Raw genomic sequence first — 18,307 nt, forward strand, 5'->3', positions numbered from 1 at the left:
CCCCCCCCCCCCCTCTCTCTTTCTCCCTCTCCCTCATCTGGCCACCGATAGCTTGGGGAGCAATGCCACAGCAGGACAGCAGGTGTGCTCTTTAGCACTGCAGCACACAACCCACTGCAGTGCTTGTGTGTGTGTGTGTGTGTGTGTGTGTGTGTGTGTGTGTGTGTGTGTGTGTGTGTGTGTGTGTGTGTGTGTGTGTGTGTGTGTGTGTGTACGTGCGTCAGCTGCCAGGACAGCCAGGCGTGCCTGCCGGCTTGGTCACTGCTGCTCCTGCCACTCTGCTGAAGGAGAGGGAGGAGAAGAGGGGGAGAGAGAGGGAACGCTAAAGCAGCGGAGGGAGAGAGAGAGAAGGGTTGACAGAGAGAGAGGAAGAGGGAGAGGCAGAGAGATGGAGTCCAGGCCCAAATAAAGCCATGGGGGCTGGGGCTGGGCTGGGCCCCCATTTGCTATAAATACGCTGGCCGCCTGGAGGTTCGGGTTTGGTGGTTGGGGCTTGGGACCAGCGAGCATCACTGCTGCAGCCTTCTTCAAGAGACTCTCCTCTGCCTACTCATCCTCATCCTCATCCTCATCCTCCTGGTCAGCAGCCTTCTGGAGACCCAAGATGCCTCGTGTGGACGCAGACATCAAGCTGGACTTTAAAGATGTCCTCTTCAGACCCAAGAGGAGCAGCCTCAAGAGTCGCTCTGAGGTAGGTGCACTTTATTGCAGGTACTCTGGTGATGTAATCCCAGTCACAGTTACTAACCCAACAATCAGCCCAGGATGCTTCTCAACAGGAGTGTGATCTGTTTACTGTTCGCTATAGGAAGGAAGTATGTCTACGTCCCTACTGTGAGTGAACGCTAACTATTTATATAGAGGGTTATAGCCTGGTTCTCAAAAGTTTTCATGTCAAGGACCCCTAAACTGACACAAATTAGACCACGGACCCCCATCTGATAAGATTTTTCCTTTTAGATGTTTTATTACAGAAAGTGTATGAAACCCATGACCAAAATAGTCATACAGTCTGTCATTGTGTTACATATGGGTGGAATTATAGTGAAGAGAAATGATTCCCCTTTTTGCTGGGGACACACTGGAACCCCCTCGAGGACCCCCGGGGGTCCACGGACCCCCCTTTGTGAATGACTGACCTAGAGGAGAGGAGAGAGGAGAGATTATCTCCATCTCAAGGATGTCTCAGTGAAACTGGATAGAGCAAGCTCAGTGTAATTCTCTGTTTGGATACCTGTCCACAGTGTCACTTGTTGAGTGTCTTTGTCTTGTTTGCCTGTTAGGCCTGAGTGCATGTCCTAGGCTATAGGGAAACTGAATGAGCCTGTACCATAGGAGTGACCTTCTTAAAGGTTAGGGGGAACAAGGTTAGCACTGCCGTAGCTTGGAGCCTGTAGCTGAAGCGCTAGTCAAACGATGAGAATGCCTTCAAACAGAAAGAAGAGGGGGGCAGATCTGGTCAATCACTCTCATTTAAAGTCAATTAAAACGTGCCACCATGACGCTTTCTCGCACTCACTCTTTCAGCACCCCGACTGTCGGGGACAAGGCGATCCTCTCCTTGTCATGCTTTTGTTCTGAACTTTAGTGACATGTTATTAGTGTGGACAGGGCCTGGTACCGACCCAAGTCATAATGATACGAGATGGCACTATACTGTAGGTGGGGTGGGAGAGTTGGGTGCTGTGAGGTGAACATGAGACGCAGGAGGCTTCTCAGCAAAGCTGTTTAAAAATAGGACCGTGTGTGTGAGTTACAGTCAAGCCGAGCACATTCCATACGCCGCCCGAATATCAGGGATACATAACTGGCCTGCAGCAGATAAAGCAGAACATACACAGGGACAGAAAGATAACACAGAGACTTGCACACATACTCAGGCATGCACCATCTCCGCCAGCTGACACGACATTGTATCACACACCTCACAGGATTACATGCAATATCTCTCAGCTTGTTGATTAGTGGTGAGTGCAGGTTCAGCTGTTATGTTATGTAGCAGTGCCTCAGGTGTGTTTTGGTGGAGGAGGGGGGCGGGGTGTAAATAGGAAGTGTCTGAAACAAGGATATTTAAAGGGCACCACAACAAATCAACATTTTTACCCTATTTGTTGATTATCACATCAGGTTTTTGACATTCCGCCAGATCCTCCATTTCGGCGATAGATTATTTTAGTTGCAACTTCAAATCCAATGGAATTGTCCCAAAAATGCAAGCCATGCCGATCAGATGCTCCAGGCAGCCAAAAGCAATCGCTCAAAATGACTGAAAGCATTTCACGTGTCTACATGAGACGGCCAAATCGAATGGCCCACGCACGCCGCCTGCGTTCATGTGTTGACATCCTCACTTGCTCTTGTTTGAATTATTGCTGCATTTAGCAGAAGTGGCTATCCACCTGCCAATGCTAACATGCTATGCTCACATCTGCAAGGTCGTTTAGAGAAGGGGGGGGGGGGGTATATCACATCATGGAATATGGACTGCACCAATAATGAGAGACTACTTGATCTGCCCCCCCCACCACCACCACCACCACCACCACCACCACCACCACCACCCACTGAACATCTGTCTGCAAACTGAACGATACCAAACTCCACTCACGTCTGATATGAGCCTCCACTGCATCAGTAGAGTCAGCAACAGAAACAGCACTGATTGTTATAGGCTATATCTACATATCAAATATGTAGGCTATGTAAATAAATCTACAGGTTGAGAGTATTTGTAGGCCTACAGTATTTGCACATCTGGTTGCAGCTGTATTCTGAATGCATGGCACACACAAACTGTAATCTACCTGTTGAATTCAGCAGCATTCATTAGTGGTTTCATTCATGTAGATTTGATAAATTTGCTGGCAGTGAAGGATCGAGCTAAACAAAATGGTCATTTCTGGGCGTCTGATTTGTAAAATCTCACACAAGTAAATGATGTTCCTTTGACCAAATCAAGTGAATGGTGTGATTGCTGTCAAATTAATATGGATGCCAAAGTGACAGATTCTAGATGTTCCTCACCCTAATATTCTTTTACACTTCTTTTCAATGATCATGCAATGGAAAGCATAAAGTCTAAGATCATTCTTATAACTGAGGCCTCCAGATTCATATCTCATACCCAGCCATGATGTTCCTGGTGACAGCACAGCACAGGAACATTGTGCTGAGTCAGCGCGCTGTACTGAGAGCTCTGTATTGATTTGCCGCAGCAGGAAATGGATACGCACGCCTGGACACTCATCCCTCGCTTCTTCTCATCCATACGTCCCCCCCCCCCCCCCCCTCCTCCATACCTCTTTCTCCCTGCCTTATGAGTTACAGCCTCATTTTCTCTGTGGATAAACACAATTTATTTCACTGTGTGGGTTATGGGACACTTTGCGTTATTATCTGATTTCCACACCCAAAGCAGTCTTGCATAATAAACTCTGCTGCTCTACTCAGCAAAGGCACCCAGCACTATGAAACTGTTGTATGATTTTTCAGGATGTCGCTATTTGTGAGTCAAATCATAGCGAGTACAGACATGGCCGTAGCCAGGGTTTGAGAAATACAGAGGTAATTTTAGTGCGGCGTGGGGGATCCAGGGGGGGCTGTGCCCCCCGGTTATTTTTTTTTGTCAATTTTAAAGTAAAATGCTTCAATCTGGTGCACTTTGAGAGCAAAATTAAGAGGCTAGATCTATAAAGAACTACAGACATAATATTAGATTCATATCCTCTTTACTGTGCTGTTGCTTTACAATGATACAAAAAATAAATGTCTCCCCACATAATACATATTCTGCATACAGGTCACATATGGCAGAATACTGCTCAATTAAATACAATGGCCCATCTACACAAACATCGCTTACAGGGGAGTTACTTACCCATTCACTTCAATAGAACTGTCCGCAAAGTCTAGCCCCAATCTAGCCCCAATGCAAAATTTGAACGTTGTGGTGAGTTATGTCTCTTCCTTCTATATAGCACACAGAGAGGAAGCAAGTTGTTGCATTTCTGATCAACTATGTCATATATCATGTTATTTATGAGGGCTTTAAAACATCAATGACAGATGAATAGATCTGGGGGCCTTTTCTTAAAAGGAAAAAGAAAGAAAAGAAAAAAAAAAAAACGAGGTCATGACCTCTGTGTCCTCAATGGTAGCTACGGGCATGAGTACAGAGTGAATGAGAGGCTTATCTGCATGTTGCCTGGTGAGTACAGTTAAATACCTGGGGGTGGAAAGGGACTTGAGTGTGTCACAATGAGCACTGATCGTTTCATGCAGCCTATCACATTACAGGCCACAGCACTGGCTGGCTAGCTTCTGCATCTAAATGATTCAGTGCATCCCCGTCGTGACAGCCTCAGACTCTACAGAACATGAGCCGCTGCTGCTCACGTTTCTTACTCTGAGTCATCTTGGCTTCCAGTCAACTTAGGAAAGGAAACAATTCATCAGTCAAACAAACAATCAAAGCAGTTAACTTGTATCATTATGTGTCCATTTGTGTGTTTCCTTCAATTATGATGAAACAAGATAAACAGTCCTGTTTGGCCTTGTGCTCATCAATCTCAGTTTAGCAGCTAGAGTCTGATTGGACTCCCTGGATATGCCAGCATATAGTTAGCCAGCATACAGAGGTGTAGTACGCTACACAGCTATCATATCATATCATATCATATCAGGGCATGGAAATGTGATTTGGTTATGTATAAAATAAAATAAAAAGCTACAATATCCCAGCTACAATAATATTATTGATTACATCACAGTCAAGTCATCACACAACAACACCCAAAAGTACTATTTGTGCATTTAACAAGTTTTCAACTTGTACCCAACAGTGCTAACTATATGCACATACACTCTGAAGGTTGTAGCCTATTTTTGTGTGCATTGCTTTTATTGTGGGGGCGAAATGCATCAGTAAATCCATTCATTGGGAGATCCTCAAAAGCTCTTTTCTGTTGTGATTAAAGAGAATGTGACAAAGAAACTCACTGGGCGGCCATCTTGCAGAGTGAATGTGATACTCACTGACTGGCTCCTTCAGTGGTTCAGCAAAAATATGTGAACATGTCTAAAACTATCTCACATGAACCTACACAGTAGGATTATATATATATCAGCCTTTTGAACTATGAACACACATGTGCAGTGTCTGGGTGTGTCTTCTTAACTAGTTATTCCTGCATATCTGCTGTTGTTGAAATCAGAATGCGCCATGTCTCCGTCCCTCAGGTGGACCTTCAGAGGACCTTCACATTCCGCAACTCCAAACAGACCTACACTGGCATCCCCATCATCGCCGCCAACATGGACACCACAGGAACCTTTGAGATGGCCCAGGTCCTCAGCAAAGTGAGTTGACAGAACGGAAAGGGTGGAGGATATACAACAGCATGTGTGATTAAATCCTGGCTGCCTGTGCTGAAATGTCGCCTTGGGACAAATATGAATCAACGACTTTGTCCTAGAAGCGCTTATTAGGCATTTGCTTGAAGTTCAAACACACTACAAATTGACTTGAGAGATATAGTGTATTTGATCCTTATATGAAAAGTTATTGACTGATTTGCTTGAGCCTGACTGAGTTTCTTGATGCTAAACATACACCAAAGAGGCCAAGAGGAAGCGACGAGCTGTTCCAAGTGTTGATGTTTTATGGCTCAGTGGGAATGTTTGAAACTAAACTGGAGAGAGGGAAGCATGAAGAGGCATGGGGGGGCAAAGGTAAATCGCCAAAATGAGAATGCCTTTTCTTTATGTTTATGAAATTAAGTCCCTCATTCTGACGTTTTGATGGACCCACAATATCTCAAACTCACAAGTTTTTCCTCCAGTGACAATGTAAATAAGGACTGTTAAGTCCTCCTCATACTCTCCCTTTTTCCACTCTCTCTCTCTCTGACTTTCTCTCTCTCTCCATAGCACACCCTCTTCACAGCCATTCATAAACACTACTCTTTAGACGAGTGGAAAAACTTTGCTGCTAGTCATCCAGAGTGCTTAGAGGTAAGAACGCCCACACTGCTTGTCATCCAGAGTGCTTAGAGGTAAGAACGCCCACACTGCTAGTCATTCAGAGTGCTTAGAGGTAAGAACGCCCACACTGCTAGTCATTCAGAGTGCTTAGACTTAGAGGTAAGAACGCGTCGCTGACACCTGCTGTCCTTGACCGATATTGATTTCTCTGTGGATTGGTAGCAAAAATAGGAATTCCCAAAGTAGGCCTACTACAAGGACACCACCAGGGATGCACTCTTTGGGCATTAAAGGGATAGGATCACATTTTCAGAAAGGGTCAGTCATTCTTTGTGGCATTAAACGCCAATGTATCACTGAATTTGTCGTTTGTTTCCTCTTTAAGCAAAGTCTTGTGACTTTTTCCTGCAGCATATAGCTGCCAGCTCAGGCAGCAGCAAGGTCGACCTGGAGAAGCTGTGCGCCATCTTGGAAGCCATCCCTGCCCTCAAGTACATCTGTCTGGATGTGGCCAACGGCTATTCAGAGTACTTTGTGGAGTTTGTGAAGACGGTCAGAGAAAAGTTCCCCAAACACACCATCATGGTAAGAGAGAGAGAGACACTTCAGCATCTCGGCTTGTATTTGTGGATGTATGCGATGTCCTGCATCCAGGTCGTGCTCTCTGCCTTGCAGGCTGGCAACGTGGTGACAGGGGAGATGGTGGAGGAGCTCATCCTCTCTGGTGCCGACATCATCAAAGTGGGCATCGGGCCAGGTGGGTGTGACCGTCTTGAGTGTGTGCGAGGAGTTTGCTAATATACCTGGTCTGGTCCCTTTAAGTCAATATAAAACCACTCAGACACTCAGAGACTCACATACAACCACAGAAACTGAGATCACACACACACACACACACACACACACACACACACACACACACACACACACACACGGCCTGCGCTCCACCTGCACCTACGTGGGCGCCGCCAAGCTCAAAGAGCTGAGCCGCAGAACCACCTTCATCCGCGTCACACAGCAGTCCAGCCACATGTTCACCTAGCAGGCAAAGCAAGCACAGATCGCTGTCCAATGAGAACCACTTAACTGAGAGTTGAGAAAAACCTCCTGGGCTTATGACACCAAAAGAAAATCAATCCACAGCATGAAGTAAAAAATGCATTGATGAAGCAGAAAAACTGTTTTTCTTGGTCACTGAAAAGTTGTCATTTTGGAGACAAGTGGTTTTCATTGGACAGCGACGCACGTGTATTATGAAGAGTTCAAATGTACAATGGTAGGATAGTGGTGTTAACACATTAAGGAGACACACCTGCATACTGTCCCTCCCCTACCTCTCACACACACACACACACACACACACACACACACACACACACACACACACACACACACACACACACACACACACACACACACACACACACACACACACAGACGTCTAGACAGCAAAGAAGAAAGAAATAACAAAAGTACCACTTTTACCGATGCAGCAGCACCGTGGTAACCTACAGTAAAGTTACACATGACCGCATCCTCTGCTTGCAATAGTGTGGAAATGTGAGATATTTTGTATTTATTTATTTATAAAGCCCTGACTATGGAACAGACTCCTGGCCAAACTCAGAAGAACTGCAACTAGATACTTTTCGTGCAACTGTGCGCCATCAGCTCATACGTCACAGTTGCTCGAGTGACATCACTGATGATGACATCACAATTGTTCAAGTGACATCATACACAGACACCACTTAGCAAATTTTAACTAAAAAAGAAGATCTGTGTGTGTGTGTGTGTGTGTGTGTGGGTGTGTGTGTGTGTGTGTGTGTGTGTGCGTGCGTGCGTGCGTGCGTGCGTGCGTGCGTGCGTGTGTGTGTGTTTGCAAGGCCTTTTGAGTTGCATCATTGCATGAAATGTGACGTGCTCTATGGATTATTTTTGACCTGACTTGAGAGCACCGGACCTGAAAAAGAATATGTTCCTGTGGCTGTAGAGATGAAATATAGATGGAGACAGATGCTTGAAGGTGGCCTTCTTTGATGGCTGCTCTGTACGATCATGTGTTGCAGGCTCTGTGTGTACGACACGTATCAAGACAGGGGTGGGCTACCCACAGCTCAGCGCTGTTATTGAGTGTGCAGACTCAGCCCACGGACTCAAAGGGCACATCATCTCTGTAAGTCCTTCTATACTTTATATACCAGCAGCCAGTCACTGAAGTCAGTGCAGAAGTCAGTAGTAGTAGTAGTAGTAGTGAAGTTCAGCCTGTAGAGGGCATCCTCAGGCTTATCTCCTAAGGCTGGTTGAATGAGCTCTAAAGAATATGCCTTTGTCAGCCCATTTGATATGGATTCCTTGCCTCTGTTCAGGATGGTGGCTGCAGTTGCCCAGGTGATGTGGCTAAGGCCTTTGGTAAGCGTGCAACCCAATTGGTCATTGCTTCACTGTAGCGTTGTAGTTCGGTCAACATTGTAAATTGTAGAACCAAAGCAGCCGACTATTTCTAACAAAGCAAATCTAAGCACTCCTCTCTGCCCCCCCTGACCTCCCTCCTCAGGCGCGGGGGCTGACTTTGTGATGATGGGAGGGATGCTGGCGGGACATGACCAGTGCTCCGGGGAGGTCATCGAGAAGGACGGCAAGAAGGTCAAGCTCTTCTACGGCATGAGCTCCGACACCGCCATGAAGAAATATGTGGGGGGAGTTGCCGAGTATAGGTGAGCAGCTGATATCAGCAGTGGGCTTTATAACCACTGACAGAGTTTGGTTCTCACATTATTAGCTATTACATTCTAAAACATGAGCTTATTTGAATACGTCTCAGAATTGACATTAAACTTGGAGGCCCTTTTTTCGCTCAGAAACTTTGCTTGGTAACATAAGGGGTGTATTTCATTCAATATTTGGAGCACACAGATAATTTTGATATCACTAGAAAACTTCAATTATCTTATTTCCAACAGTGTATTAAAATAGTTTGAGGAGTCAATGTGACTGAAAGTGATAGACTCAGGTTTGGACACACTGGTTTAAACAGTTCACTATTCATTATAGGCAAACAGGCAGGTGTGATTGTGGGCAAGAAGAAACAGTAGAACATCATGTAATAGGCTACTACACTGTCAGAATCAATACGAGGCAGAAAGAAGAAAGCAGCCACTGGTCTGATTCAGGACCTTAGGTAAAAGTAAACTGTGAGTTAATAGATAGTTTACAAAATAACTCATGTTATCAATTCCTATTTGAGTATCTTAGAACAAGTAATTTGTTTGAGATGATATGGATATGAGGATGTTATTATTTTTCAATCATGAGAGACTCGTAGGAAGTTTTAACAAGCTTTATTGAACAAATAACCAGTTTAAGTGTGGCGTATGGCTCCATGATATGATGACGCTCCTCTTGAGATGAGAGAGGGGGGGCGTCAATGACGTATAGGATAGATAATCCCCCCATAGGGATTTCTACAGGAGCCATGACGTTGGTGGTGATCAGGGGAGGTGGTGGGGCGAGACAACTGCTCCAGTGATAATGAACAGCAGCTGAGGATGATGGCACAAATGTGAGTAATGACGTAGTAGCAAGGGCTCTATATACCACCACCACCGCTTAGGTGATTGGCTCAGCAGATCAGGAGAAACAGATGTCCTTAGCTGATTGGATATTGGGAAATGGGAAGGGGCAGTTGTGATGTCACTAGTGATGTCACTCGAGCAATTGTGATGTCACCAGTGATGTCACTCGAGCAATTGTGATGTCATCAGTGATGTCGCTCAAGCAATTGTGATGTCATCAGTGATGTCACTAAGGAGTTACACACCCTGAATGACGCATGGGGTGCTCTAAACTATGCTGTAGAGGTTAGTCTTCCATGATTGAAATTCAGTTAAAGACCACACTTCTTTCATTTTGTAAATAGTCTGCTACTAGACAGTTAGTGTACAGTACTACTAGATTCTGATCCACACTCGGTAATGCACCAATTCGTTGTTTGCCAGCCGCCAATAAATCTTGGAGAAGAAAAGAAGAAGGACGAAGGAGAAACGTTCGAAGGAGTAGCAGCCAGTAGTGTAGCTACTACAACTAGCGTATTATTTCCCGGTCATATCCTTTCAGAAGTTTAATTCACAAACAGAGGACTCTGGTGTGCGGATGATATTATCACGAGTATAAACTATTTAACTCTGAGAGGAAGAAGAAGTTCATCTGACTCAGATGAATGGTTTAGCTGTGAAGCTAACGCTAGCTGTGAAGCTATTGGCGCTTTTACTGATAACGTTTGTCAGTAAATAGTTCAAGTTCCTGTCACAGTTTGTGAAAATGAAAATGTATACAGTCCAGAAGCTGAGAGCTGTGGTGAAGCAGCGCCTAACTGCGGCTGTTGAAGAGATATTTGGGCTGTTTGAAAGAACGATAGCAGAGTACGAGGAGGAAGCTACTCGTTCAAAAGCCGAGATCGACCGACAACGAAAACTGTTGGACGCTGTGTGGTTACACAGAGAAGCCTTGCCTCCAGACCTCCAGCAGCTGTTGGTCATTAAAGAAGAAGTTCCCGCTGCTGAGCAGCAGGAGTGGAGCTCCAGTCTGGACCAGGAGGACCCAGAGCCCCCACATATTAAAGAGGAACAGGATGAACAATGCATCAGTCAGGAGGGAGAGCAGCTTCAGGAGGACCCAGAGCCCCCAGACATTAAAGAGGAACAGAATGAACAATGCATCAGTCAGGAGGGAGAGCAGCTTCAGGAGGACCCAGAGCCCCCAGACATTAAAGAGGAACAGGATGAACAATGCATCAGTCAGGAGGGAGAGCAGCTTCAGGAGGACCCAGAGCCCCCAGACATTAAAGAGGAACAGAATGAACAATGCATCAGTCAGGAGGGAGAGCAGCTTCAGGAGGACCCAGAGCCCCCAGACATTAAAGAGGAACAGAATGAACAATGCATCAGTCAGGAGGGAGAGCAGCTTCAGGAGGACCCAGAGCCCCCAGACATTAAAGAGGAACAGGATGAACAATGCATCAGTCAGGAGGGAGAGCAGCTTCAATGGCTGGAGGAGGCCATTATGACAGAGTTCCCATTCACTGTCCCTGTGAAAAATGAAGAAGATGATGAGAAACCTCAGTCTTCACAGCTTCATCAAAGCCAAATTGAGGACAGAGAGGCAGAGCCTCTAGCCAGCAGCTCAACTGAACAGATGAAAACGGACGCTGATGGAGAGGACTGTGGAGAACCAGCCAGGGATTTAGATCCAGGTAGTCATTTCCAACCAACTAGTGCTGACCGGACTTCAGACTCCTCTGAACCTGTGACTGAAGACGAGGACAATGATCATGATGATAGGATGGAAACTGGTGAACTTCAGTCAGCTTTAGACTTGAGAATCCACACAGGAGAGAAGCCATTCAAATGCTCTGTCTGTGATAAAGGTTTTTGTGTAAAAGGAGACATGAAGAGACACATGATAATCCACACAGGAGAGAAACAATTTAATTGCTCAGTCTGTGGTAAAGGTTTTGGTCTTAATGAAAGCATGAAGAGACACTTGATAGTCCACACAGGAGAGAAGCCATTTAAATGTTCAACCTGTGGTAAAGTTTTTGGTCAAAAAGGAGACATGAAGACACACATGATAATCCACACAGGAGAGAAACAATTTAATTGCCCGGTCTGTGGTAAAAGTTTTGGTCGTAAAACAAACTTGAACAGACACATGATAATCCACACAGGAGAGAAGCCATTTAAATGCTCTGTCTGTGATAAAGGTTTTTGTGTAAAAGGAGACATGAAGAGACACATGATAATCCACACAGGAGAGAAACAATTTAATTGCTCAGTCTGTGGTAAAAGTTTTGGTCTTAATGAAAGCATGAAGAGACACATGATAATCCACACAGGAGAGAAACAATTTAATTGCCCGGTCTGTGGTAAAAGTTTTGGTCGTAAAACAAACTTGAACAGACACATGATAATCCACACACATATTTAATTGTGTACAGATAGCTGTGGTGAAAGGGGATTTTAGTGTTTTTGTGAGTACTGTGTATTTGTGTGTGTGTTTCGTCCTGTGTTTATGTATTACACAGAAAAACACAATAAAATAATTGATCTAAAAAAATGCTATTTGTGGTAAATGTTTTAGTCAAAATGGAAACAATGTACTTAAACAATGTATTTAAACAAAGTCAGGGTATCTTGAGTAATCCGCTTCACTAAACCTAATCTCTCGAGACAGACTTTCAACTTGCATCGTTAGAGATATTTTTTTTACCGATGGGTTCCCAGATTGCACTAAACGTTAGGGTTGTGCTACAACCCGGGTTTTACGAGTGAGAACGAGAGCTCTCACTCTAGTGCCATATTCGCTGCGTACACACTACGCAGCCCACTGGAAGACTGTTATTTTTGCTAAAAAAATGACCTTTATTTATAAAACCGACCACCCACCAGTAGGTGGCATGGTGCCCCCTGGGGCTGAGGCGGCCACCCACCTCACCCACGTGACGACGTCACGCCCGCTCAGCCCAGGGATAGCCACTCCTTCTTCCAGCCCGCTGAGAATCGATGCAACCAACGACGCATCGACGCAGCAAGGCTGGGTAGTGAAAGCTCTCGTTCTCACTCGTAAAACCCGGGTTGTAGCACAACCCTAACTTTTTACTTCATTTCGAACTCGAGCTCTCACTCTAGTGCCAAATTCAACCGCCCTTGCTGCCGGGAGCAATCCTCAGAGCGACCCGAGAGGCATCGGTGAACCACGGCCACATGGCGAACGCTCATGCCCGACCGTATGACATTTGGAGCGTCAACGATACTACCTTCTTGCCACTGACACTACCGCATGCGCGAAACGCGAACCGGACACGTCGAGGCTGTAGTATCTAACAAACGTGTGATGAGAGGACCATGAGGCCGCAGCGCACATGTCCTCCCCCGATACACCACGCAACAACGCGGAAGATGTCGCAACGCCTCGCGTAGAATGCGCCTTGATACCCTCCGGGGGTACCTTACCCATGGCAGAGTATACCAAAACAATCGCCTCCACTATCCAGTGTGATAAGCGATCCTTGGAAAGCGGCCAACCCTGGGCCTTCTGCCCAAAGCAGACCAACAACTGGTTTGTAGTGCGTAATGAACGCGTCCTGGCCACATAGGCCGAGAGCGCCCTTACGGGGCACAGCATGTGCAAGCGCCTCTCCTCGCCCGAACTGAACGGCGGGGGACAGAATGCTGACAAGTCTATGAGCATAGACCTAAAGCTGGCATTAATATTATTAGGTTGATAAGCCGGGTTAGGTCGCAACGTAACCCTGTGCCCATCATCCCCAAAAACCATACAGGCCTGCTGCACCGAGAGGGCAATCAGGTCACCAACCCTCTTTCCTGACGACAAGGCCAGCAGCAGCGCGGTCTTCAAAGACAGAAATTTCATATCGGCGGAGTCCAAGGGCTCAAACGGATGACCCGTGAGCCCGTCCAGCACCGTAACCAAGGCCCATTTGGGAAAGACGCACCGCGACGGCGGGCGCAGCCTACGCGCTCCCTTCATAAAGCGTGAGACCAAAGGGCATGCCCCCACGGGGTTCCCTTCAATTCCCATGTGGCAAGCAGAAATCGCGGCTACGTACACCTTAAGCGACTGCGGGGACTGGCCCGCGTCAAGCGGGGTCCACCCGCTATGCCGACCACCCGCTATGCCGACCACCCGCAATGCCGACCTTAGGTTTAGGCGTGGGGGTGGGAGAGGTTAGGTTTTGGGTTAGGGTCTGGGGGAGGTTAGGTTTAGGCATGGCATGGGGGGAGGTTAGGTTTGGTGTGGGGGCTGGGAGAGGTTAGGTTTTGGGTTAGGGTCTGGGGGAGGTTAGGTTTAGGCATGGGGGGAGGTTAGGTTTGGCGTGGGGGCTGGGAGAGGTTAGCTCCACCGACACGCTGCACGCCGCCTCGCTCAGCTGGTTCTGCTTGTGGGCTATCGGCATTGCGACCTGTCGGCACTGCGGCCTGTCGGCACATAGACGCGGCACCGCGTCAAGCAGGCTTTGAAGGAAACAGAGAACTGGTCGCACACTGCAGTTCACTGGATCCACGCCCTTATCCGTGCACCAACGCGAAAAGACCCGCCACTTGTACGTGTACTGAGAGCGGGTCGAAGCAGCCCTAGCACTCTGAATAGTGCACACCACATTATCGGGCAAGCCCTGGGCTAGCAAATGGTCCCGTTCAGGAGCCAGACTGCTAGCTCCCACCTGCTTGGGGAGGGGTGGAACACCTCCCCTTCCGCCTGGGATAGAAGATCCGCCCGTACCGGCAGCGCCCAGGGCGGACCTTGCGCCAAGGAGATCAGGTCCGCAAACCATATCTGCTTGGGCCAAAAGGGGGCCACTAAAATGAGCCGAAGGCGCTGTTCCCTCACCCTGTCCAACACCTGACAGATCAGGGGAATCGGGGGAAACCAGGGGCGGTTTTAGCATCAGAGCTTTGGGTGGGCTCAGCCCACCCAAAGCCCCCCCGGAAGAAAATTTTGTACAGTTTCAAGTAAAAATGGATCAAACTGGCGCACTTTGAGATCAAAATGAAGAGACTAGATCTATGAAGAACTACACACATCAATATCTTCTTTACCGTTCTGTGGTTTTACAGCGATGAAAAAATAATTGTTTCCCTATATATACTATATATATTCTGCATACAGGTTACTATATGGTAGAATTATGCTTGCATAAATAATGTTAAAATCACTTCAGGGGAGTTTCAAGTAAAGTAACATTTTGCTTTGTAGGCAAAACAAAAGTAAAATTAAATCAAAAGGGAACTTCCTAATTTATTGGCTGGAATAATATTCCGACAAGATAATAATATACTGTAAGCACTAAAGCAGGAGTTTGCAGTCAACTAGTTGAAATTAATATGTGGCAGTATTTGTGGGGGTCAAAATCTATGTGGAAGGGAAAGAAAGAAAGAAAAGGGAATAGCATGCCATGCACGCATGTTAAGCTATCATCATCATCACATCAGACAGGCTGTGTAAAGCAGCCACTTGCGATTCTGAAGGGCTTAATTTCATTCAGATAACAAGGGACCGTTTGAAAATATGTTTGTCACTTATGCCCATATGTTTCTCAAAAAACATCGCATCCATTTACACCAGCTTTACTGCGAGCTAGCATGACATGGCTGACTGGTGCCATGGTAGCCTACCTACCTTCCTCCAGTCCATTTGTTTGTCTGGCATGCACAGCGACAAGTTCTTTTGTTTAGCCTACGAAACAACGTTACGTGCTAATTTGCATATCAATATGCGCTAATTAAGTAACTATTAACGACTCTGACTGCTCAATGCTCACCTCACAGTTTCATTGATCATGAGTGGGGAGAACGATTGTGTGGACTGTGGAGGACCACTTCGCTGCTGTACTGTGTGTGTGACCTGTGTGAAGTGATGTGGGATTAGGCAGATAGATGGAGGAGGGAGCGCCTGCGCAGCCGCGGTTCTAGAAACTTTTCGGGTGGGCTGAAGCCCCCTAAATTGTTGTCTCAGCCCACCCTAAGAACATAGAGGGGGGGGGGGGAAACACGCACACAGCGCATTGAGTGTAGTCAGAAACTGCTACTAATGACCACCATGGATTTTGAAAAAAAGGAAAAAAAAAATTGCCTCTATTTTTTTGGGTGGGCTGAGACTATTTTTGGGTGGGCTAAGTCTTGTGCCACTTTACAGCCACTGCTGGTTTTTGGAGGCGGGTTCAAATTGAATGAGTGACAGGTCGTAGCACCAATGAGAGAGCGGTTAAAAAAATGGGCTGCGCCTCCCATGTCGTCTGATCACAAAGTCGTTACTGATTGGGGAAGACTGAATCCTCCACTGGCCAATCACTGGCCAAGTGAACGGTTCCCTCCCATAACCAGCCAGCTGGGGGGAAGCGTCCCAGACCCAGAGAGAGCTCGGCAGCATGCAGTAACGTAGTGTATCAGCGTAAGAACTCTCATGGGTCTGCCATTGAGACTACACTAAATCTAACATTAGCAATCCAGAGATAACTGGTCCTACATAGCTGGTTATCAACTGGCTCTGTCAACCCAGGATTTACCTATCCAGCTATGAGCGCATGCACATGAAAGAGGCGGGGTTTCTAACAAATAGCCAATCACATGCAACATGGACAGATCCAGATCAGACAATTTGGATAAGATAATATGAACATCCCCATGGAGAAATTAGATTGTTACACAGCAAAAGTAAGATGATTCAGCGTGGAAAAGGACATACAATATAAGTGCAAAACTTTAATAGACATAATGTGAAAATAAAAGAACGAAAAACCATAGACAGTCAGAGCAGATCACATACAGATGGGAGATTACATTTTCTCATTTGGAAAGTCTGCTTACAGCATTACCCTGGTAAAGAATATTTTGTTCTTTCTTCCTTTCTTTCCTCCTCCGTCAGGGCGTCAGAGGGCAGGACGGTGGAGGTTCCATATAGGGGTGATGTAGAGGACACGGTGCGGGACGTGTTGGGCGGCCTGCGCTCCACCTGCACCTACGTGGGCGCCGCCAAGCTCAAAGAGCTGAGCCGCAGAACCACCTTCATCCGCGTCACACAGCAGTCCAGCCACATGTTCACCTAGCAGGCAAAGCAAGCACAGATCGCTGTCCAATGAGAACCACTTAACTGAGAGTTGAGGAAAAACCTCCTGGGCTTATGACACCAAAAGAAAATCAATCCACAGCATGAAGTAGAAAATGCATTGATCAAGCAGAAAAACTGTTTTTCTTGGTCACTGAAAAGTTGTCATTTTGGAGACAAGTGGTTTTCATTGGACAGCGACGCACGTGTATTATGAAGAGTTCAAATGTACAATGGTAGGATAGACATTATTACATTACATTAAGGAGACACACCTGCATACTGTCCCTCCCCTACCTCACACACACACACACACACACACACACACACACACACACACACACACACACACACACACACACACACACACACACACACACACACACATACACACACACCTAAATGATCACCCAACCTGGCCTGGGGACATCTGCGGTCAAAAAGCGTTTAGTTTCCTACAGATTGTGAGCAATATTCACTCAACTTGAAAGATTCTCCCAGAGGCCTCACAGCACTCTAGTCAACTTCATTCCACAGCAAGTGTGTTTATGTGCTATGCACCGTATCCTATTGTAATGCAGAATATGCAGTGTATTCTCTTTTTCAATGGGCTCATGCAAATGTCATATTCCAGTTACAAAAACCATGGAGACATATGGTAATACAGTTGTTAGCCAGAATACTGAGCATCATCTCAATTTCCAGGCAGAATATTCCTTCAACTTGTGCATAGAGGGAGGGATATTTGCATATGAACAGTAAATTCAATCCATTGCATGTAAACACACTCCACAGGAGAAGGCTGATATTAGTGCTACAATAGTTTGGGGAAATCATTCTGCTCTGTAGATTAATGCAGAACAGGATGTGCAATATGCAAGATCCTGGGACGTTACCCCTGAACTGTCACTGGAGAAAACTTGATTGCAATAAACTGCATGCAGGACGCTCCAATGAGTTCCCCAGTAGTGTTGATAATTCTGCAAAGCTTTCTGAATGTAATATGTTGCTTGGTTCATATGTCTTAGAGCAGTGGTTCTCAAAATTTTTCACGAGGGACCCCTAAACTGACAAAGATTAGACCACGGACCCCCTTTTGATAGGATTTTGTCCCACGGTCCCCCATATGATAATAAGATTGATGCTTTTAGATGTTTTATTACAGAAAGTGTATAAAACCCATGACCAAAATAATCATTGTGTTACTTATGAATGGAATTATAGCGAAAATAAATTGCCCTTCTTTTGGCTGGGGACCCCCTGGAACCCCCTCAAGGACCCCTGGGGGTCCCCGGACCCCCATTGAGAACCACTGGCTTAGAGGACATGAGGGAAACCGTTAAACGTTCCTGCTCTGCGTCACTTCTTCCTTCTCCCTGTAGCAGAAATGTGTCAATCTTTAAGCCAAAGTTATGTGTCAATATTACTGAAAAAGTGTGCAAATCATATTCAACAGACAACAAAATAATGGTTTATGAGAAAGCTAGAATAAGCATAGGCTATTTCTGCTTCTATAGTGTGTGTGTGGCTGTGTGCATGCATTTTGGGTGTCGGTTCCATCGAGGCAGAAGAATGTCAGGACTTCTTGCTTCATGTTCCAAACATTTGACATATTTGAGATACACTTGAATGACCATGCTGTGCATGCAAAGTAGTCATATCTGTGTCTACTTCATTGATTCCACTGTGCCTGACATTTTGA

At 46.1% G+C, this 18,307-nt stretch overlaps 1 protein-coding gene across 1 annotated transcript; it reads left to right on the forward strand.

Moving 5' to 3' along the window:
* Positions 1-604: 604 nt before the first annotated feature.
* Positions 605-16,606, forward strand: gmpr (guanosine monophosphate reductase; the record flags this gene model as incomplete). Its single annotated transcript, XM_083646807.1, has 9 exons — positions 605-691; positions 5,239-5,358; positions 5,929-6,012; positions 6,394-6,567; positions 6,658-6,739; positions 8,052-8,158; positions 8,352-8,394; positions 8,540-8,699; positions 16,426-16,606. 9 exons carry the CDS (start codon positions 605-607, stop codon positions 16,604-16,606), a joined length of 1,038 nt encoding a protein of 345 aa, XP_083502933.1.
* Between the last annotated feature and the right edge of the window lie 1,701 nt (positions 16,607-18,307).

The sequence above is a fragment of the Poromitra crassiceps genome (assembly GCF_964638095.1).
Source record: "Poromitra crassiceps genome assembly, chromosome: 11".
NCBI classification, from domain to species: domain Eukaryota; kingdom Metazoa; phylum Chordata; class Actinopteri; order Beryciformes; family Melamphaidae; genus Poromitra; species Poromitra crassiceps.